The sequence below is a fragment of the Schistocerca serialis genome, chromosome 2 (genome assembly GCF_023864345.2).
Source record: "Schistocerca serialis cubense isolate TAMUIC-IGC-003099 chromosome 2, iqSchSeri2.2, whole genome shotgun sequence".
Taxonomy (NCBI): Eukaryota; Metazoa; Arthropoda; class Insecta; order Orthoptera; family Acrididae; genus Schistocerca; species Schistocerca serialis.
The window spans coordinates 1,158,990,969-1,159,015,653 of NC_064639.1; the positions used below are offsets into that span (position 1 = coordinate 1,158,990,969).

The 24,685-nt window shown below is 37.6% G+C and overlaps 1 protein-coding gene across 1 annotated transcript; it reads right to left on the reverse strand.

Moving 5' to 3' along the window:
• Window positions 1–8,028: 8,028 nt before the first annotated feature.
• On the reverse strand, window positions 8,029–19,274 carry LOC126458615 (putative ATP synthase subunit f, mitochondrial). The gene is made up of 4 exons (XM_050095781.1): window positions 19,120–19,274; window positions 17,483–17,581; window positions 13,031–13,147; window positions 8,029–8,166 (listed from the first exon to the last, which is right to left on the reverse strand). Exons 1-4 carry the CDS (start codon window positions 19,196–19,198, stop codon window positions 8,135–8,137), a joined length of 327 nt encoding a protein of 108 aa, XP_049951738.1. The 5' UTR covers window positions 19,199–19,274; the 3' UTR covers window positions 8,029–8,134.
• Between the last annotated feature and the right edge of the window lie 5,411 nt (window positions 19,275–24,685).

The following is a 24,685-nucleotide window of genomic DNA, read 5'->3' on the forward strand; positions in this document are numbered from 1 at the left end:
TCCAGTGTAACAATTCCTTGTGCATGTTAAATACACTGTCAATATTACTGAAGTACAGAACAAAGATTATATATTAGCATGATTTCAGCTTGTAGCACATGCACACAACTTCCTCCTAGTAAGTTAGTGGCTCATGCTGATCACCAAAGAAAATAAATTTCATGTTCAATATGCTCTGGTGGGTTGTTTAATACAAATGTAACTGACTCCCTTCTATACTAATGTTACGTCCTTGATATCTTTGCTGAGACTCTTTTTTATGTTAGCATTCATATTATTTCCAGGGAAAAAAAAAAAAAAAACATTGGTGAAGACAAAGGACATATTTCAATACCCATTTCACAACATATATGGAAGTTCTTTTGGAAATGTCTCTGCAGGGCATTCTAAGACTAGCATAACATTAACACAGTTCTGTATTCTGAAAGTATTAACCCTAATAGTTGAGTTTCCACAAAAAATGATTCCAAAGTTGTTTTGTATTGTATTATTTGATGAGGTACTCCTTAAGTGGCTGGCGGCGGTTGTAGTTCACCAGCAGACACCTTTATGCCACAGGAAGTGTGGCGTGGAGCTATCAACACTACAGAAAGGGGAGGGTGCTCAGAATAGTGAACAAATCACCAATGAAAATGCAAGAAAAGAATGAATAATTGTAAACTTATGTAAAATGTCTTAGTAATAAAAGTGAATTGTCATCAGTAACAGTCATCATTTTCAAGAAACAAACAGAAGAATAATCTTAAGAGGAAACCCATATCAAAAAATTCAAATTTTTGCCATCACAGTCTCCGATATGGAAACTGCACTGAAAAAAAGAACATGTTAGTTAAGTATGTGAGCACTGCGAACAGTCCAAGGCTCAGCAGCTGAGAGACATGAAAGGAACTAAAAACTGCAGTTATGTCAAAGATGATATAAAGCTGAAGACTGGACTTTGATATAAAGTAATACGGAAGTACTGCAATAAATGGTCTGAATGAAGTCTACATAAACATTTACACCACTGAAGAATTAACATTAACTGGAAGTGACAAAAGCATATTTAATATATCAAGACTAAGTGCTACATATTTAGTAATTAAAATTGTTTTACAATATTCAATATCATTTCCAAAGAAGAAACAAAACTGAATTTTTCATGGAAACTATTATTATAAACAATCTGTAGTCAAGAAATTCAACAAGAAAAAATGCCGCTGATCACAATACCACAAAATTTATCACTCAATATTACAAATACTGACAATCAAAAATTATTCTAACCTTACCCACACAATCCCTTTGTGAACAAGCAGCAGGTGTTAGTATATTCCTAAAGTCATCATTTAAAGCCGGATCTTGAAACTTCATTGGTAGACTTTCTCAGGATAGTTTACATATGTCTTTAATAGGCTGCCAGTTCAGTTTCTTCAGTATCTCTCTAGCACTCTCCCGCAGATCAAACAAACCTGTGACCATTCATGCACCTTCCTCTGTATACATTTAAATCCCCATCACTCCTATTTGGTATGGATCCCACACACCTGAGCAATATACTAGAAATGGTCACACATGTGACTTGTCAGCAATCTTCTTTGTAGACTGATTGCACTTACTCCGTATTCTACCAATAAACCGAAGTCTACCACCTGCTTTACCCAAAATTGAGCCTATGTGATCATCCCATGTCATACCCCTACAAAGTGTTACAACCAGGTGTCTGTGAGTTGGCCGAGTCCAGTAGTGACTCACTGATATTATAGTCATAGAATACATTTTTCTGGCTTCACTTGAATCCACTGGGCAGGCATTGTCATAAATGAACAAAAGTTTTTTCAACACAAAAGGAGTCTTATCTACAATAGACAAACAGATTAACCTATCAATTAAATGAAAGGCAAAAGAAAACAATGGACAGTACAGGGAATAACAGCAGTATGGATACACTGCTGCTCACCATCTAGAGATGGTGCCGACTCATACACAGGTACAATGAAAAAGAATACGAGAAATATTTAAGCTTTGGCTCCAGGCATTCCCTGGAGCCACACAATTCATGTGTTCGTGAGCTGCAGTGTGAATGTGAGGGAGTTCTGCTTCTACGGAAGGTCTTTGCCCGAAAGCTTAAATACTGGTAAGTGTTCACTATCTCTATGTGGCAATTAAATGGAAGCGTAAACAAACCATAGAAAAAAGTGTTTAAGTGAGTTGTTTTAAAATAATAAGGTAGACTTTCCTTAGCAGTCTTAATTTTACATGAAAGCCTGTACTTTATTCTATTTTTTTTTACATATCTCATACCCTTATTAAGGCAATTATTGTATCCTACTATCAGCTTTTGAGTACCATCCTCTTAGAAATCTGCTGCATGATAACACAACCACTGCAACATGGTCATTTTGACATTGTGGTAGACTACCCAGATGCCTCTTCCAATGAAGTAACATGTGGCTGTCACTGCACACTAGATCCGAGTCTGCATGGAGGATGATCAAGTTGTTCCCAGCCAAATGATCTTACTCAGCATGTCACTTTTTTGAATTGCAGAGCACAGTTTTTTTAAAGGACTCACAATAAATGTTATAATTTATGGTGTCATAGAGGCAAAAAAAAATCTACAAGCAATGTCTTCCTGTCCCAAAAAACAGTACATACAATTTTCTGGGCTGAAACTGTTTGCTTGGACATCACTTGTGATAAATGCCACCATCCCATGTACCGCTTCTTTGTATCTGATGTAACACGATTGCCTGTGACGATTTGGCTTCAAAGCTCATTGCCTTCTTCACTGCATCACTCTGGAAACTGGTTTAACACTTACCTCCAGCCAAAAGTTTCAGTACCTAGTGTGAGCACCAATTTTGATAATTTATTTAACAGCTACATAAAGCTTGTTTCTTGACACTTGAGGAAACTCATCACATAATGTAGAAATTTCAACTTTCTGCACCTACTCATCAGTAATGAGTGAAGGTCATCCATTTCATTCCTTATCATACACATTCATACAGCCACCTTTAAAATCTCTCATTTCCATACCACCCCATCACTCAATGTTTTCTCCACACACTACTGATCAAAGTTCAGCTGCTATCAAGCCTTTAGCACTAAGAAAATTAATCAAAACGTATTTCACAGTTGGCAGGATTCTCAATCGAAGGAGGCATTTCAAATATTTACAAACATGCTGAATGGGATCTGGGGCCTTGCCAACAGTGCGCATGTGCCAAATGCCAACTGTGGTGCTGTTGTGGCAGAATTTCAAAACGGTACTTACTTTAAAAACATGCCTTATATTTAACAACACAGGTACGCAATTCAGATAATCATTCAGACTTTAAGAAGGAAACACACAGCAATATGGAACATTTACACACTGTTGTTCACCAGAGAAAGCTCCTGTGAATTAAGATCAAATTGAAATATTTTGGAACAAGTTGTAGTTAAGACTGTACAAATACTTAGTGTTTACAAAGGAAATGGAACTCCAACTGAAGAAATCACAATATAGTGTGAATCAACTAGTGATGAACCAGTCAAGATAGAGATTCGACAGGTGATCGATTCCCATCTTCTGTTGCTACTGGTGCATTGCTACCGGTTGTTACTAATGATAAATTAATATTTACTGCAGTACACATTGAGGTGGATCTCGTTCAATACAATAGGGTATCAGTCATCCGACATATATATTCCACATAATAATTACTTAAAGTTAAAGAATGTCAGATGTGAGATAAGTATAAAATTATGACATTTTTGGTCACAAAATGTATGTGCTACACATGAAGAAACTTTAAAACAATATGTTTATATTAAGAAAGAAAATAATGAGAACCTACAGATCAGGGGAAATTAGTTACTTCAGTTGAAGGTAATGTTTCATTTTTAACAATACCAGAAGCTCTTCAAAACTTCTTTACCTGTGGCACACATTGATCCACTGCCCCGGGGCCAGGAAGAGATGGCATACATCCTCACTGGCATCATACATGTGGTAGTATACTCACAAATAGTAACATTACAGGAAATGTAGAAATGGTTGGTTGGAGATACATTGATATTGATAACATACTACAGAAGGTGATACAAGTGTTAAGGAATTTTTACTTGAAACCTAGTGCTCAATTGACCCCTTCAATGAATTACAAAATTTTGGATTTTGGAACATCTACTGGTTACTTATGAGGTGCGTTTAAGAAGATATTTTTCAAAGTCTCCTAGATAAAAATTTTCTTTTGTATTAACTGTAGGAGATTATACACTGAAGTGCCAAAGAAACTGGTACCGGCACACATATTCAAATACAGAGAGAGATGTAAACATGCAGCATACGGCACTGCAGTCAGCAACACACACAAGACAAGTGTCTGACGCAGTTGTTAGACCAGCTAAATGCTGCTAAAATGGCAGGTTATCAAGATTTAAGCGAGTTTGAACATGGTGTTATAGTCATCACACCAGCGATGGGACAGAGCATCTCTGAGGTAGCAATGAAGTGGTGATTTTCCCCATACGAACATTTCACGAGTGTACCGTGAATGCCAGGAATCTGGTGAAACATCAAATCTCCGATATTGCTGCAACCGAAAAGGATCCTGCAAAAACGGGGCCAACAATGACCGAAGAGAATCATTCAATGCGACAAGTGCAATCCTCCTGCTAATCCAGATTTCAATGCTGGGCCATCAACAAGTGTCACCATGCAAACCATTCAACGAATCATCATCGGTATGGACTTTCGGAGACTAAAGCCCACTCGTTTACCCTATATGACTGCACGACACAAGCTTTATGCCTTGCCTGGACCCATCAACAGCCATTGGACTGTTGTCGACTAGACAATTTGCCTGGTCAGACGAGTCTCCTGTCAAATTGTATCGAGCAGTGGGACGTGTATTGGTATGGAGACAACCTTATGAGTCCATGGACCCTGCATGTCAGCAGGGCACTGTTCAAGCTGGTGGAGGCTCTGTAATGGTGTGAGTTGTGTGCAGCTGGAGCGATACGGAACCCATTATATGTCTAGATATGACTGACAGGCGAGACATAAATAAGCCTCCTGTCTGATCACCTGCATCCACTTGTCCATTGTGCATTTCAACAGACTTGGGCAATTCCAGCAGGGTAATGCGACACCCTACATGGTCAGAATTGCAACACAGTGGCTCCAGGAACCCTTTTCTGAGTTTAAACACTTCCGCTGGCCACCAAACTCCCTACAAATTAACATTACTGAGCATATCTGGGATGCCTCGCAATGTGCTGCACAGAAGAGATCTCCACCCCCTCGTACTCTTAGAGCTTTATGTAAAGCCCTGCAAGATTTATGGTGTCAGTTCCGTCAAGCACTACTCGGGCATTAGTCGAGTCCATGCCACACTTCTGCATGCTTGCAGGGGCCTTACATGATAGTACACACACGTACCAATTTCTTTGGCTCTTCAGTGTAGGTATAGGACGAAATACTGGATGAATAGTTGTAGTATTAAGAATAGGAAGGCGAACTAGCAGTAAATGAAGCTGAATGGCTTATATGGGTACGATGAAGCTAAATGTGTTGTGGTCCGAGTATCTTATAGCCATTGTTAATGGACGGCACCTATTTTGGTGGTTGTGATAGGTTACCTTATGTGAAGACTCATGAAGAGTTGTAGTCTTGGAACCGTTTTCTTTTTCCCTTTAAGGGATTGGCACCCATGTGCTGTATACTGAAGTTGCTTGAAGGAGTGGGGACTCGTGGAGAGTCCACTGATAATTCCCAGAGTCTTAGTACCCTTTGTGGTCTGTGCAAGGAAGAACATTACCTTAGCTTACCTTTCCTTGCTACAGGTGAGTAGCAGCAATTTATTGGTGATTACCATGGTCTTTGTACCCATTGCCTACTGGTCAGGGAGCAATATTTTTCCCTGTTACAGTGAAGTACCAATTTTCTGGCTGGCAGTTTATTCAGAAAGGTCACCCATTAATGGTAACACTAGTATTAGCAATGCTGGAGGAAATAACATCTGGGAATCTGCCACAGAGACTAATCTAATGATGGTGTCAATACCTTAACAAGTTTATAAATTAAGATTACTGTTTCAATTGAATGATTGTCAGTCCATTAACAAGTTCCAGATTAAGATTACTGAAATATAATTTTATTTTATGATGGGGTTTTGTAGGTTTAATTTATTACATAACATCCGGTAAGGGTTTGTACAGATTTCTACACAACAGTAATACTAATTATATGCATTTTGTACAAAAAGATTTTCTGCTATTTTGAATTTACGGAATGATAATATGGACGAGTTTAGAAAGTTATATGAAGACTGTTAGCTTAACTATAATACAGATAGTCAAGATTATTCTTATTTTGGAACACTTAAGTAGAAAATGGATAACACGAGTGGCTACTCTGCAGCCATGTCCATGCAGCATCAGGTCTAGTTACTCTTTCCTTGCACTAAAACGAACTTAATGTTTTTCTGAACAACAAACACGAACCAAATACTTAATGAAATAATGTAAATGACATGAATACACTATAGTACGGTCAGTGAAAGGCCATTAAAACTTATTATAAATGGAAGATTGTAATAGAGGAAGTGTAACAGGTCCTTTAAAGCAGAACCTATTTGCACCAGTACATATTAAACTTAAATGGTGAAGAAAGAATAGCAATAAATGGACATACAGAAATATAGTATTAATAGAAGTAATTCCAATACATAAAAATAATTTGACATTAACAGCTCCGACTTCTTTTAAAGCCCATATGGTTATTTGACCTTGAAAGAAGAGCAACAACAACAACACAAAAGGTGTATGTACTTACCTGATGTACGTCTTAAAATAGTTTGCTAAAGTAAAACGCCAAGAGTGCTTCAGATGTTTTGAGCCAAATGAAAAGAAAATGCAAAAATGACATGTTGAAGTATCTTCTGTATATGAAAAACTAGAAAGATTGATTTTTATTGTAATGTTTTGTATCAGAATTCCGTAACTTCGAAAATACCAGCAATTGCTCTATTATGTGGGGGGCAACATGCAAAGTTACAAAATTTTTGCTGAATTTAATTTGGGATTCTTCCTGTAAATGTTAAGGAGTGCTAAGTTTCCTGTACCCTCACCTATAAATCAGCAAAGAATGTCGGTAATTAATTTTATTTTACAGGTAATTATGTTTAAGTAAAACTCAGGGGGGATTTCTATATATATAGGATATTTTGTATTAGTGCAAATATTTAGTTTCTTATTTTATTATTTTGAGGTCCCCCTTGGGCAGAGTGTAGCAGCTGAACTTCATCACCAGATGCCCTTACGCCACAGCAAGTGCATCGCGTATGTACCAACACTGCATGTACTGCCTAAGGGGGGAGGAGAGCTCTACATTGCAGTTTTGAGTACACCAATATCTGTGACTGTGTGTGGGCACATTTATCTTGATAAGTACCAGGGCTTACTGAACCTACACTGCACCTAATAGGAAATGACCCTCCTAAAGATTATGCCACATGGGAAATGTTGCCTCTGACAATGTCCAAGCTTCTGTCCTGTTGTGGCCTGCCCTGCCACCCAAAACACACAAATGCAGTTTATGTCAAATGCAAATCCTCATCCCATGAGAGGATTTAAGCCCACAACTTGTCATACTAGCATATATACTCCCAAATATGAATCATGAACTACCATGGTCATTTCATTAAGTCAATCACCAATGAATCCCAGATAAGAGCATGTACATGGTAGCTGGATAAATGCCTGATATCGGAAAATCTATCATCAATTCTCAATACTTAATGCTTCAATTTAAAAGTTGGCACAGTGATTGTAATTCATTAAGGACTATATTTACTGGCACACCTTTCCTAATTTCCTCTCCAGCACTACATTAAGTTTAATATCTTCTCATAAACTGATATTCAAGAACAAATTCTTGTAGCTATTTATATATTACTACAGAAGATCTTTGTGGTTTGGGTATCTGCTAACAAGACAACTTCATCAGTAAAGGCTGACACTGTACATTGCACATTCAGACATTATATTTACAACATATTCATTAATTTCACTTTATTCACTGTACAGGAGTAAAGTTTTCAACACTATAGTACATTGTTTTTGCTAGATTATCCACAAAATATGCTTGGTGCTGTTATAATGTTTACCAGTGATACTTGTAGTTACGGTGCCTCTCTGAAAAAGAAAAAAAAAGAATAAAATCAATTCTTGTTTGTTCTATGAAAGTGGAAAGGTGGACTTAACCACCAACAAAATGAACAGTTGGCCCTGTCACCATACAACTTCCACCAATCAAAGGATTAACTTTTTCATTTGCATGCAATTTTCTTCCTATCATACTTTTTCCAGCTGGATCATGCGATTTCAATTTTTTTATGTATTAACTTCAATATAATTGCTTTGATTTTAGCATCCTATTTTTTGTCCATACCATTGCAATGTTATTTTTGTTCCTTTAATTTCATTTTGCTTATAATCCCTTCTCACTTAAATCTTCATCTGTGTTATTTCGTGCTCAGTGCAATAGGAATTTATGTTTTAAATCTTTGATTGACAATTACCATCCAAGAAAATGTATATCTAGCAAAAATACATTTGACACCTTTCACAGTCAATATACAAAGATTATATCATCTTTTGTTGTCAATTGAAATACCAGAATTTACAAATGTTGAAATACAATGGTAGATAAATACAAATGATTAAAAATTCACATGAACAAAGTTCCAAGTAGAAAGAGAATAACAGGGGGAAAAAAAAAGAGCGAATGAAAAGTTAATATTATGATTCAAATGATGTGACAAAGAAACAGAAATACAAAAAATTATATTTAAACCACTTAATTGAATAAAAGTAATGATCAAAGTCATTTCAATGCAGATTTTTAAAAAAATTCAAAGCACCTGATGGGATTCAAACCCATAACATCTTGCTTGTGTAAACTGTACCTTAACCACTAAGCTGTGCAACCAACCTGTATTACATTACTACAGTATTTAAAGGTACAGTGTGTCATGTGGCATTCCAATTTTCCCCCTTCATCAATTACTCGCAAACGAGGCCTACCAGGGTGAATGGCTGCAGGATGTGATTCCTGGGATCTTAACCTGCACCACAACATCAATGGCTTCAGAGAGCCATACCGTTGCTGGCGACCTCTCCTTGTTATATACTTCAGTCCCCCAAGACCTCCATTTCTCCTTTACCTGCAAAATTGGGGACACACACACACACACACACACACACACACACACACACACACACACTAACTTGCTTCCTCGGGGATGGGAGAGAAGCGTCACTCAGTCTCCAGGACCAGAGAGACCTATATTCTACAGTTTTATGCACCTCCACTACTGGGTTCCAAGCAACCCCAATATATTCAAATTTTTTTCTTATACACTGCTCCCTGTTTTGTTTATGTTACTTTTATTAGTTTGCCTGTCCTCCCCACAGTTCTGTAACTTCTACAGCTTTAAAACCTCTTCCATCACTTGACACTGTTTTCCTGACATCTAGAGAAGTGTGTGGCACGAAGAAGTTAGTATGCATTTTTCCAAATAACTACATTTGTAACAATAGAGCCCTGTTTACAATTATACTGTCTATCTGCTTAGCTGAATGGTAACACAAAGTGCCTACCATGCAGCAGGCCAGGGTTCAATTCCCTGGCCAGGTTGGAGATTTTCTCAACTTGACTGAATGTTTTGTTATCATCATCATCATCATCATCATCATCATCATCCACGCACCCTTGTCACCCAATGTGGCACCAACTGGAATAAGACTTGCAACTCAGATCGAACTTCCCCAAATGGGCGCTCCCGGCCATCAATGTCACTTTTAAGGTAACAAGAATCAAATTCTTGGATCTACTGATGTGTGGTTTCACTTAATGTTTCCAGTAACTTTTTGTTCTTACTGAATCAAGATGACCCAAGTAATCCTCACAAATGACAAGATGATGAATGTGGGTGCAAACATTTTCCACTGTTGTTGCTAAGTATGCACTTGCCAACTTTTATCTGTAACTGCAGCATTGGAGTGGTCCACCAATCACACATTATTTCTATTTTAAATAACTATGTGTATCCCATACTTTCTCCGTGAGTTTCAAAAATGTACAAAGAACGTTCTAAACAACATAAAAAAGGCAACAATGCATTCAAAGGGCACTAATATTCCACAACCAGTCACTGACATCTCTGAACAATCAAAGAGGGTTTCAAACATTTATGAGTTAAAATTATATACCCGACCAGAATTCAGCTATTCCTTGAACTGAGTGCAATACACTACTCTACACCATTTGTGTATATTACACAGATATCAAAGTTTGTAAACTTAATTGGTTTGGCTTCCTACCCTACAAGTTGCTTAACAAAGCTTACACTTCTACATAATCAGTGGAGATATTACACATCAAGAGTCTTTTATTGCACTTATATGTAAAAGAGTGCTTTTGTAGCACAATACCATGTTTAACATCTTTAATATGCTGGTGCACTGAAACAGCATATTCTTCACATCACAGAAACTGTAACACAAAAACTGTCAAATACAAAAAGTTTTATTCCAATATCAAATACACTCAGTGTGATCCACAAAGCAAGTACTAATGTTACAACACATTTATTCCCTTTAAAATGTTATCAGTGCAGCCTATGGCTGTTTAAATTACATGCATTTTTTCACATTTCTTAGCACACTGCTTGAGCTGACAATTTATTCTGTTATTCACTCTCTAAATGCTGTGCAAATGAGGACACAAATCTTATCTATTTTAACAGCCTTTCACATTATATGTGAGGGTGGGTTTCAGAAATGGAAAGCCACTCAATCCTACATGGAGCTCTAACCGAATGTCACCTCAAAATCTTTTCCCAATCCTTGTATTTCTCAAGTAGAAGCTCTTAGCAACTCTTCCTTTCACACCAGCTATGTAATTTTGTTTATTTTTCGTAAGAACCAGCACGATTTTTCGGTTTGGAAAGTCATTTTAACATACTTTCCCCTTGCTGTTGTACTATTCTGTCTGCTTCCACAAATTAATACATAAGCTTTGTTCTGTCTCTCCACATATGATGACCTTTCTACCACCATATTTCAACTTGAGGCAATTTGAACCATAAGGGGCTCAAGCACACAATCTTTGATTTTAATACTGTAGCACATATACATGCTCCTTGCATCTGTATCTTATGGTGACCAATCTTTACCTATGCTGTATGCCCATGTTATATGATATGAACATTTACAAAAAGCTGCCACCAATTTATCTGATACCCATTTCCATATGGGCCCAAAGGACTAAGCTTAATTTTCTTGCTCTGCACTGCATAATTGTTACTGCTGCAACATAATTTAGTTTTGACTCTGTGATCACAGGTAAATTGACAATTTTATCTGAACCTCAAGGCACAGAATTTGCTCAATGAAAACAATAAATAAGACCATGACATGTTGGAACAGGTAATATTTGCTTGTGTGGTTCATTTCTTATCTGTTCTTTATGTTCCAATTCCAGTTTTATACTAAATCTATGTGATTACTCTGCTATTTACAATAAAGTGCCTGACAGAGGGTTCAATGAGCCACCTTCATGCTGTCCCTCTACCATTCCACTCGAGCGGCATGCGGGGAAAAAACGAGCACTTAAATTTTTCTGTCCGAGCCCTGATTTCTCTCATTTTATCGTGATGATCATTTCACCCTATTTAGGTGGGTGCCAACAGAATGTTTTCACAATCGGAGGAGAAAACGGGTGATTGAAATTTCATGAGAAGATCCTGTCGCAACGAAAAACGCCTTTGTTTTAATTATTGCCACTTCAATTCACTTTTCATTTCTGTGACACTATCTCCCCTATTTTACGATAATACAAAACGAGCTGCCCTTCTTTGTACTTTTTCGATGTTCATCCGTCAGTCCCACCTGATGCGGATCCCACACCGCACAGCAATACTCCAGAATAGCACGGACAAGTATAGTGTAAGCAGTCTCTTTGGTAGACCTGTTGCACCTTCTAAGTGTTCTGCCAATGAAGCGCAGTCTTTGGTTTGCTCTACCCACAACATTATCTATGTGATCGTTCCAATTTAGGTTACTTGTAATTGTAATCCCTAAGTATTTAGTTGAATTTACAGCCCTCAGATTGTGTGACTTATCGCATAATCGACATTTAGCCAATTTCTTTTAGTACTCATGTAAATAACTTCACACTTTTCTTTATTCAGGGTCAATAGCCACTTTTCGCACCATACAGATATCTTATCCAAATCATTTTGCAAGTCGTTTTGATCATCTGATGACTTCACAAGACGGTAAATGACAGCATCATCTGCAAACAATCTAAGACGGCTACTCAGATTGTCTCCTGTGTCATTAATATAGATCAGGAACAGCAGAGGGCCTATAACACTTCCTTGGGGAACGCCAGATATTACTTTTGTTTTATTCGACGACTTTCCGTCTATTACTATGAACTATGACCTTTCTGACAGGAAATCACGAATCCAGTCGCATAACTGAGGCGATACTCCACAGGCACGCAGTTTGGTTAGAAGCTGCTTGTGAGGAACGGTGTCAAAAAAAAAAAAAAAAAAAAAAAAAAAAAAAAAAAAAAAAAAAAAAAAAAAAAAAAAAAAAAAACACAACCTTCTGGAAATCTAGAATCTGATTATGAACAGTAACACTGTCAAAAGGTACTAGCCTATAACAGAAAATTTTGTGAGCAGTAATAATGTAACCATAATTAATATTTCATACTGTAAAGTGAATACATTATTTTAAAATATTATTATTGTATAGGAAATATAGGGTGCTGAGACTTTTTTTTAATAAGTCATACCTAAGAGACTGACAGTTCATCTATAAATTTTATTTACACAAACATCTATTTTTCTCATAACTTTGTGCTGTGCTTTTCGTCTATGATTCCAGTGTCTCATTTGATGGAGAAAATGAGGTGTGTAAAAAGTATATCAAAAGGGTAGCTATTAGTCCTCTATATTATATGACAAAACATAATACAACTCACTCAGTTTTCCATAATTGATGCAATAAAAGAAAAGCATAGCACCAGCTGTTATTTGAAAGAACGGAGCAATCCCTGGTCGCTTCGGCTGCACATATTTGTGTTGCCATCTCCACCAAGCTGAAAGAATCAGAATGAGCATAAAATTTCAGGTGTTAATTATTGGGATATTTAGACAGAAAAGAAACATGAAAAGCCTTATTTGGGTACTATCAGATTGCCATAGTTTACATAAGTTGAATTGTTAGCAACAATACACAATTTTAAGATTTTGGAGAAAGACTATACCCATCTTATAATCAGAAAACGTTAATTTTCCACCAATTGATACCCAGTGCTGTGGTGTCTGCAATATAGATGAAATTACACTTACATGATTTGTGAAGGAATTATTTATATTCTCTACAGAATATGCTCTATTCATAAACTGTATCCCAGATCAAATTGCAAACTTTGATACCTGCCTCTTGTGATTGGCACTCTATAAATAAAGCCACCCTATAATACCTAAAAGGTCATCGGACTGCTCTGACTTTCCACTGATTTCTTAGCATGTGTTCCAAATTCTACTAAGACACTCCCAAAGTGCTGTGGAACTTTGAAAAGTGATTTGAACTCTTATTACAACATTAAATGTTGAAATCACATTAAACTCTTCACAAATCCATTTCCCTATGCAGTGTCTGACACATGCACCGGACATAGAGCAGTTGTCATATAGCTGGCAAGCCCTGTAAGCCATCAGCCACACAGCTTTAGTTTGTCTCCAGTGTTTGCACCAACAGGACTAGTGAGCAAAAATTATTGTCTTATCCAAAGCTCGGTTGGTATGAAGTTAGGTGCCAGTACTGGGACCTCCCAGGGTATGTTTTTGAAATTTAGACATCTAACATTGTTTTGAAGCTTCTCTGAGCATTTTAAAGTTTGACTACAACATTTGTTTTATATCATTTCAGTACAGTAACAGTTCCATCATGAATCTCAAATCTGTGGTTCTGATTTGTTTGCCAGATATAAATCAAGCACTGGTTCTATCTAATGTTAGAAGTTGAAGACATTCAACTACAGCTATGTAAGGGAAATGGTCAGATACTACCAATTTAAAAAAAAAACCGATAAAGGTCACTCTGAACAACTCGTCCATTAGATACCGAGGACGATTCCTCTCCCAGATACCAATACCCTTTAATTACAGATAACTAACATTGGGGTACATAAAATTAAAAATCTTCATTAATGTGTTATTGATTTATTTGTGAGGCAGACAGTATAAAAAATGACAACAGTATAATATAAAAAAAGTCAGAAAAGCTACACGGACTATTAAGATGGCCGATAAGCTTGCGTTTCAATCTATGTGTAATTAGATTGAGCTATGCTAGTGTTGTCCACAATTGATGGCATTGGAATTCTTAAGTGTTTAGTACTCATTCTAACGCCACACACTAACGTAAAGAGTCAAACTAAGTGCAATGTTCCAAACCCATAAGCTTCTGCCTGCTGTGTTGTTCTTTTGGCTTCATTGATCTATGACTTTTTCCAGTGCTAGCAGTATTTAAAAAAATAAATCGACATTGTCACATTTTTCTTCAGCCAGTGCTCACCAAATGGTTCCTACCTCGACCTACTGAGAATTCATCAACTCCTAGATTTATGTCATTTTAATGTGTCTCTTGCTGAGTAGTCTGAATAACTTTATATCTTCCACATTTTCTGAAATAATGTCTTTATCAGACGAAGTTGGTGCAGTTTGGCACATCTCTGTTGGTCGCTTCGTGTACTTCTGTTAAATAGTTACAAAAATAATTTAATAATAATATAAAGTTATAAAGTTAAAAGTAAGGTCAAAAGACAAGTTGGGTGCTTCAGATGTTGTGCAGGAATCCCACCTTACATCTTAATTCACTCTCACATCTGATCCATTTTGTTAAAAAATGTTAATGTATTAGCCTGTGCCCATTTATTCCCTTTACCAGGAGCAGAATTTAATATTACACCTTATTTCGTTTTTGGATTTATGCAACAGGATAAACATTCAGATCATTGGCACTTGCATTCAGAATATCTCCTTAAATTGGCAAAAATTATGTGGTTCTTACATAAGAAATTACAGACAATCCTTTCACCACAGATCTCATTTGACCAGTCAGAATCAAAACATAAGGAATTTTAAGAAAAATGGCAAATTCCTAACTGTTGGAGCCCCTGACTGAAAATGTGTTAATTGTTCCTGTCCCACCAGGCTCATAGTATTACAATTAGAGTCTTTTTCTCTACTGTCCATTTTACTGTGATCGACGTAAACTACAAATTCACTGATGTCTGATCACGTGGGAAGAAGACGGACCATGGAATTTGACAAAAGTAGTACTGAGAAATTATTTGCAAGTGGTAAGATGTTTTCTCTGCCTTCTGAAGTGTCAAATTCAGACTTGGTAGTGCCACATGTTTTTGTGGGCGAGAGGGCATTTCGATTACACCCAGACGTGATGACACCCCTACCCCTCTCTTGTGAAACAGCTAGTACCAATAAAACAACTACTTTCATGAGCCAGCAGAGCTTCTCATGAAAATTGCTTTGCTCTGTTAGGTTTTGGCCAATCTATCTGAAGCCAGAAAGTTTGATAATTCATTTATTGTAGCTTTAAGAGTGCATTCTTAGAGAAAAATAATGAGCCTCATTTTGAATGAAACAAAAATGAACCATTACTAACTGAAAGTCTTTGACCACTAGCAAGAAGTGGCAGTTATGCAAATGCTGATGTATTTTCTGTGCAAGATTCCTTTACTGTGCAGGTGCAGGGATAACACCCTGACAAAGTAATGACATTAGCAGGACTGAGTATGTTCAAATTTTTTTTAAATATAAAAAAGTAGGAAAATGCTAAAAATAATTTTTTTATTGTAATAGGCATTATATGCCTGAAAAACTAATAATATGAATAAACTGAAAATATATAGCACTTTTCTTACTTTTTCTCTCCACGAATTCTGCTACTTCTCTCCAAGCATTATTCTCCACAGTTCAATCTTCCCCGGAGACATGCTTACTTTTTCCTCCTTTCCAATTGCAACTACACTGTTCTCCAACCAGCTCTATCACTTGCCGCCCTCACGGCAGCCTCAAGTGGCCAATGCACTGTGAGACAGTAGTCCCGTATAATACCATTTGTAACAGTACAGTGTGGCAGATGCTTAACTTCAGACACAGGCTGCAGACATATGGGAATCCCACCACAAATCTTAATTCTACAGCATTAAGGGACAGTCTCATCCCGCGCGCGCGCACCCCCCCCCCCCCCCCCCCACACACACACACACACATTATATATATATATATATATTATATATATATATATAAGGGGGGGGGGGGGGGGGAGAATGAAAAGTAAGTTAATTCAGGCTGCAGCTGTGAGGTTGTCATTAAGGCATGATTATTTTTTAAGGAGAAAAGATAAACCTGAAATTAAAAACTTTCAGTTTGTTACTGACATCCAACTCTTGAAGATATCTAATTAAGCAATGTTACAGAAAACTAAACTTTTCTGAGCAATAAAGGATATCTCCACAATAAAAGATTGTTGCTCTTTGTGTTCAATGAACAGAAGTTCCTGTTCCTTTTAAACAAGTTGCTAGTCACGAATGTCATGAGTGAGTACATGTACTTTGTTGTCAGTGTATTACCAAATAGAAGTCTACATGAGCCTCCAGAATCAACACAATGTATTGACCAGATAATTCACTTTTTGGCTAAAATGATCTTATGTATGTTCGTAATGAGTTGTCCAAATACAATCCCATGTCATATCAGCGAATGAAAATATTCAAGTTTCAGCCTACCACTAGTAAAAACTGGAAACTATTCTGCTCATAAAGATACCCATACTACTTCAACTATCACAACAGTATAATAGGTACGGTCTCAATTACTGTCAAATGTTACTATTTGAACCAAGACACTGACAGAATGCCACAATCCATTAACATGTCAAGACTGAAGATTTGCCTTTCTTGGCTAATACCATTCCAATATGTTACATTATCGACTTACCACAAATCCCACCTGCCAAGATTTCTCTGACACTTGCCACCAACTCCACATTTTTATAACTGTATTGGTACTTAGGCAAATTCGTTAGAAAAATTAGATTTCCCTTCAGATCGCTCCCGACTCTGCATCTAAATGGATGGTTCTTAAAGTGAGAGACATTTTTCTATATCTGGAATGAAAGCTTTCTCACTTATATACCTTATGCCCTTTCACAATATGGCTAGACTAATTTACTTTGATCGGATAACAGTTTTGAATTTCCTTCACGATTCATCTGCATGTCGCTGGACATATAAAATCTTTAAGATGCAGAGTACTAACATTTATATGAATTGTTACAGTGACTGCAAGCAACTGCATAGATTTTCTAAAAGATTTTGCATTTCAAACGTACAAACACTTACCACGGCTGATAGCACCAGCCATAGCTTGTGGCGACTTATTGCGGCGTGCAAGCCAGCTTCCCAGTTCACCAACCTTCACATCAGCTAGTGGTGTGTCAGCTGAAACATGAAATTTTGAACAATCTTAGAAAATATCCCATAGGTCATATATCGATCTATAGACAAAACTGGAAAATCTGGTCAAAAGTTAACAGGTCCAGTCCTGCAAAGCACAGAAAATGGGTATACTCACTAGTACGATAGGAAGTATCATTCAGAATATCAACAACTTTAAAGAACCTCTCTAATGCATTACAACATATAATTTAATTACATGTGCAACACTACAGGAAGCCAGCAATGAAAAGTTTGTTTTCTAGTTAGCTTCTCTTTTCTGGCAGAATTGTAACCAAAGCTCAAGCATACATTCTATTTAGCGATAAAATGCATATGCAAATCACACTGAAAGTAGAGAAGGAAGAGGAGGATAAGTAATTTGCATTTCAGTTTGTCCATCAAAAGTGTGAAATGATACATTGTTTGCATTAACATATTGCACCATGTGTATAGCTGTGATTCTTTCAAGACATTTCTGTCACTGAGAGACTTGTTCTCAAAACATAACACGAACCAGTTCTTTTCTAATAAATCCCCCTCTTCACACCATTTCTTCTTTTGGCTGTCCTCATTAGGCCTAATTGTTTATCACTGCCCCCCTTTGAAGAAGAAACACATCATTGCATTTCTAATTAATTTCTGGTTAGATAGGACTACTGGCATGCACAGAAGTAATTTATTTGCATTTTTTATGCACGCTAATCTGCATTTCATCTAAAATGGCGTCACTGCTACTAATGTAAGTTTTCCTCCAAATTTGCTTCCACAATACATGACGTTTTTTTTACAAATCATTTCAACTATTGTTAGGCCTATCTGAATTTATACCCAGAAAGAGTCCTCTGCTGTTAATATTCACCCACACTTATACTTTTAAATAAAGAAGGAAATTAGCTTCAGTGTTCACAGCGAGTTTTCAACATAGTTTTCCTGTGTTTGCTTTGATCTACGTGTGTTTGCTCTGTATTAAGTCCTTTTGATTAAAAATAGCTTAAACGCCAAGGTAAATTATAAAAAAAGTGTAAATTATTACATGATACAAAACCTCTACTTTGGTATATGCTATTTAACTAAAGACTACTACTTTGAATAATGGATCGGTGTTGTAACTACTCTGATCTAGGCCTATTTCTGGCAAGACCTAAACAACTTACAGAATACCTAGCGACCAAGCAACTTATTATCATGACTGACTAAATAACCCAAACAGGAGAAAATAAGCAACTTTCTTTCAGAAGCAATAGGGAACACAGCTTCCATTCTTCGTTACTACCCGTCCACAGTATTGCTTGGACTTGCAAGAAACTTTTGATGCATTTATCAGAATGAAGATTGGGTTAAAGTAAAGAATCTGAAAGTCTACTTTGAATTTACGCCAGTTCAGTAAAACTGATTAGGCCTACCTCCTTTCTATAGATAATTTCCAAGCCAATGTGCATATCAGCCGGCAAAAGTTTATGATACTGTATCTTAACCCGAAGTTCCAACAAACCATTTGTCTACATATAAATTTACCATGTTCATTATTTTGTACCACTTACGTTTCCCATAATAACGGGCAGGATCATATGTGCCATGCACTTTCGGATTATATTCAGCTGGATAGTCTCCGAACGCCATTTTAAGTGCGAATAGGAGACCCTCTATCAGCGATTACATATATCCTGTGAAATGGACAAAGACCTTGTAAAAAATAACTAGACTCACTGATGGCGCTGCAGTCGCGGGATAATTTGAACCACAGTCTAACATAACAGTCGCGACACTTCGCCTCGATTTTGTTGCCTTCAGCGCAAGCAGCGCTCCAAGCGCCCGGTAGGTTGAACTGTGAGTTCGGCGCGATCGTGAAAGCGAATAGTGATTGTTTATTTTGATTTATACAATGGTTTTTACAATCGGGAGCGTTTGTAGCGCAATAAATTGCAGCAGCAATAGGCAGAAGACACCACAGCCGTCTTTTTTTAGGTTTCCTAAGGATCCTGAGAGGTATATACCATCATGTTACTAAACTGTATCGTCAGGATTCACTTGCAAATGTATGTGTAAAAATGATGAATGTTTCGTTTTAGGAGCAAAAAAATGGCTAGTTAATAGCAGACGAGAAGACCTTATGAAGAAAGACCTGGTTTACCTGTATAATAATATTAGGTTTTGTTCGCTACATTTCGAACAAAACCAGTTCATGAACGCAGACAATAACAAACTCGCGTGGAATGCAATACCCACACTGTTTGACATTCCAAATAAGCCACCTCAACTGAAGATGAAACTGCCACAAAGATTCGACAGTCAATCTAAAGCTGTAAAACAGTCCTATGACACAGAAGCAGCCAGTTCAACTCTCCATGCATTAGCGCCAGATTCGTGAGAATTGTCAACACAGACCTACTTTCACGATGAACTGCAGCTGTTCGTGTCTTACAAAAGCGTGTGAAGTGTCAGAATCCGCAGATCGCTAGACTTCGAGCGAAACTATTATGGGACAAGGGAAGTGCCTACAGACAGATTGTTTGAAAATTATTCAAATATTTGGTTTTTCGTGAAATGTAATCAGCTCATTATAATGTTTTCAGCATATTTCTCCCACTATTTGTCAGTTGCTTGTCCCACTTAGAGTAATATATAGATGAAAGTCGTACTTGTGGCAACAGGCGACAATGACAAACACAGTAGGCCTACAGAAAGATAAACGAGCTGTCCATCGCTTTTGCATGTAGAGGTACATGTCTGTGCTTCTTACATGTGAATCTGTGTGTTTATATTCTTTTGATATCAACGTAGTAAGCTGCAATTCTGTCCAATGTCACAAGTGTTTCTTCACGAATGTATTGTAGCTTGCCACTCTATTCATGGTTTTTGTCCACACTTGCGCTTATTTTAGAATCATTTTTAGAAACATATATGCCTTTTGATACTACACAAACTCTTGGAGGCAAGAAACTAACTCGAATAATTCGGAAATTACGTAGGAAATGGATGCAAACAAACATTATGCTTACGACGCGTCTGATGTTCACCTTACCTGCCGCTTGGAGCGCCAGTGTCGCTCCAGCTGTCAAACGGCAACAACTTTTACAGCAGTGAGTGTCGCGACTGTTATGTTAGACTGTGATTTGAACCTTCGGCTGGACGCCATTGTAGTGGTGTGTTGTGTAGTATTGTTGTTTATGAAGACCGTGATTCAACATTGTATATTAGTTGGGGCGTAAATACAGTATTTGTTACTCGTAATTCTACTATCTGTACGTTTCAATCAAAAGAAGTAAAATGGTGAAGAGTTGTGCAGCGATTAATTGTACAAATAAATTCGAGAAAGGAACGAATATTACATTTCACAGGTATGTGAATATTTTAAGTTGTTTTGTATGTCAGTGCACTTGCTTAATACATGTTTTTGTAACATGGTATTAGCATAATGTCTGTGCATCTATTTGCAGGTTCCCTTTCTCAAAACCGAAGCTGTTACAAAAATGGTTACACGCTGTCAGGAGGCAAGATTTCCGACCGACAGAATACCATTTTATATGTACTGATCATTTTGAAGAAAGTTGGCTGATCGGTAGTGTTTTCATGGTCTAGTTTAAGTTGAAACATGATAATTTGGTCGTGAGTTACCAAAGCACTATGCCATATATAATGCACTACTAGTCATTAAATCTAAAGCAAGGTAGAGTCAGAAAACATCTATTAATATAGTGGGCTAATCTTTGAGTATTTTGATGCATTTTGCGTACATCTATCGTAAATGAACTACGAAAAATACTAGGGGTCCAGTACATAACTTTTAGCTACGGCAGATTCCATGTAGTATGTAAGATAAATTCATAAACAGTGACTAGTTGCTGTTTGTCCATAAATTAAAAAGTATATTGTAGTAACGTATTTAAATGAGGCATTATATTTGCGACCTAACTCAAGGGAAGGTATTTGATAACCAAAAGCGATGTATAAACATTCGAACTCCGCGCTTTAGTTTACCTAATGGCCGCCGCCCAGCTATTCAATTTGTCCGCTCTTCACAGTCGACCACTTGTGCGGTTGTGGGGGCCTGGAAATGGAGAACAAAAAGGTAACGAAAATTGAGGTCGCATCCAAGGATAACTGAAATAAAAGTTACAGTCACCGTCGTCTAGACTGTTGTAGCAGTGTATCTGTAGCCATGTACATTTATTTGGTATTTGGCCCCGCTCCACGATACACAATAAAGACAGTTTGAACCTCCTTGGACTTTCTCTATAGACATTAGGCCATGGTCCTTCTCCTTCCAAAATGAGACGCTGTTGGCACAGGCTGAACGCACTCTATTCGTCTCGTATTCGAAGAGCTAGTTCTGGAATATTGCTGTTGACAACCTACATGCTACGGACACTTATGAACATACGTGCATAATGAAGTATTATCACTGCTCCCGTATTTCATTTCCATTTTACTTTTGTTGGGGGGGGGGGGAGCAGACCGGGGCATTACCCTAGGTGTCTCAACCCAGTCACGTGCTTAATTGACAGTAGCTATCTCGCTTTGTTTGAAAGTCAATAGGACACAGACTATCGCACTGAGTACCACAACTCACAATACTGATAACATTAGTTTATATTCCGTCTGAGATACCGAAATGATGTTTTAGGCAAGTCGTAACACTCTGTCATGCACATCACAGACTTTGCAGAGAATCGATGTAGATGTGGAGACAGAAGCAACTATTTTTCCAACAAAACAGATACTTTTTATAAAGGCATTTCATATCTCATGAAAAGAGAAATAACTCGTTATAGTAGCACCTATGAAAGGTATATGACCCATTTCTTTCCTCACCCTTCCTTCAATTCATCCTTGTCCTTAAACTTTAATCGCATTGTTCTTAACTACACTTTAAATCTCAACATTCTTTTCTATGTAATGTAGCCTTTATCCATCAATCTTCACGAATCAAATCCATGCTACATTTCTGCAATGAAATATCTCAGGTCAGTCATTATAAATAACGTCAGTGATACGATACACTGACTATACCAGTAGAAGTACTGTCAACCATAGAACCTTTGAAATCAAAAAATTCCAACGGGTATGACAGAATATCTACAAAGTTAATTAAAGAATGGGCTTCTGAGTTCAGTAACGTATCAAGTTAAGAGTGTAACTAGTCATTTGTTTTCACTAAAATTTGCGATAAGGCCATATGCAGTCGGCCATCAAAGCATCTGACAACATGCACACCTTCGATACATCGAACTTGCAGGTAACTGACCGCAAGGGCAAAGAAAACCACCTAGCAGTACTGCCTATGCCTTTATCGGCCAAGCTCCATGATCTGGCCATGCACTCTTGAGCAGTCCCGTCCCAGGAGACGTTCGTGACTTTCAACCACACCTCCCTACTAAGCTGCTGCTCTTTGAGAAACTGCCTTCTGCAAAATGTGAGCGCTGAATCCCCTCAACAACTCTAGAGAGTCCATAGACAATCTGGAGAGTGAACACACACGAACCACTTCATGCTAGATGTTACGAGGGCGGCGCCTAAGAAGTTACCTTACTAGGTGACTTCTTTGGCGCCAGCCTTGTGACCTATAGCGCGTGGTGGCATGCGTGTGCCCTCAAGCTGGCCTACGGTCTCTCTAGGTTTGCTAGGGGAGTCGGTGTTGGTGTTGAATCTTTACTGCCCTTAATATCGCTGTTCAGTTAAGAAGGTATCATTGCTTGATTGTGATTTATAAGTGTTGGTCTCTGCCCTCTGTTCTCATGATCTGTAACAGGGGTGTCCAAACACTTTATCCTAAGGGCCACACTGTCTTTTCCATTAAGACCCAAGGGCCAAGACCCACTTACAGTGTGTCTAAGTTTTCTTGAGGCCTGATACCTTACTACTGTTCAGAACTCCTCGCTGCAACACTTACCACTGCTGCAAATCTTTACAAGCTGACACTGAGTACCATCAGAGTAGTCATTACACAGTGAATCGCCTATTGTTTGGCCTTGAGCTGTGGCCTTCCTTTGTTTTAATATACATTGCTACAGATAAATGTCACTCTTGAAGACCGTTGTAACGTGCTTTCATGAAACCTTGTGACTTCTGCGCAACATTAACATCACAGCAAGTGGTCTGAACATATTGCGAGGTGCATATTATATCAGCAATGTGAGATATCTTCCCACTGCAACATTCCTTGTAACATGGCAGCAATAGAGATTACCCTTCTTTTCCCTGCAGTCGCCACTGGCGTGGCTCAAGAAAAGATGGACAGTCTATAGTTCATCAAACCAAGATATTATAGTCTTAAATTATGCACAAATTTTCGTTGCAAGACTAGACAGTGATTGAGAGATCTATGGCACAGGGAGGGGGGGTGGGCTCCACTCCGCAATTTCTGTGGCAGTCATGGGCAAGTGTCGATATCATTTCACTGATACAGCGATAGCCAGTGTGCATGTTGTGCTTTATGTATTATTACAACTGCTTCCAACAATGCTACATCTATAGTAAGGAAGTCTTTCAGAGACTAGAGAAATGCAGTATTATGGCACCATCACGTGGGTAGGGGCAAATATTGAGGATGTGACAAGCAAAATATAGAGGGACTAGGGTGTTTTGTGACAACAGTTTCTTAATGAAGAAACAGTAAGTATTTAATTTAATTAAAATTACCCTAAAGATAAATCCAATGCATTTCTTTACTCAGAATTCTTTCTCTTAATACTACTGACTGGTATCATTTTGATAAGCAGTTACATGCCTCTTGTGTGGATTTGTGTAAATATGAAAAAGGAATAGAAGATAAAGAGTAAGTGCACAAATTTTAAAGAGTAATGGGGATTACCAAATATCGTGATTTAGCCAAGTGATAAGCCAATTGTGTATAATTTGTAATGAAATAATATCATTTCTGAGAGAACAGAATATGAAACGTCAGTATGAGACTAAACATTCACAGGCTTATTCCAGATTTACCAGATGCCAACAGTTAGAAATATATATGTGTCTTTGAAATGTGGTTTGAAATCTCAGCAAATGTTCTTTAAGAAAGTAAATGTTGGAGAAGAGGCAGAAAGTTGTGCTATTTTCCACATGGCTCACTCAATAGCAAAATTTGTAAAATCATTTACTGGCACCAAA

Excerpts from the sequence above, each read along its gene's own strand:
- LOC126458615 (XM_050095781.1), bottom strand. The coding sequence starts at position 19,198 with ATGGCGTTCGGAGACTATCCAGCTGAATATAATCCGAAAGTGCATGGC. Across the intron at positions 17,582-19,119 it reads TGCCCGTTATTATGGGAAAC|CTGACACACCACTAGCTGAT; the intron begins GTAAGTGGTACA and ends TTCATGTTTCAG. Across the intron at positions 8,167-13,030 it reads CATCAATTATGGAAAACTGA|AGAGGCACCGTAACTACAAG; the intron begins GTGAGTTGTATT and ends TTTCTTTTTCAG.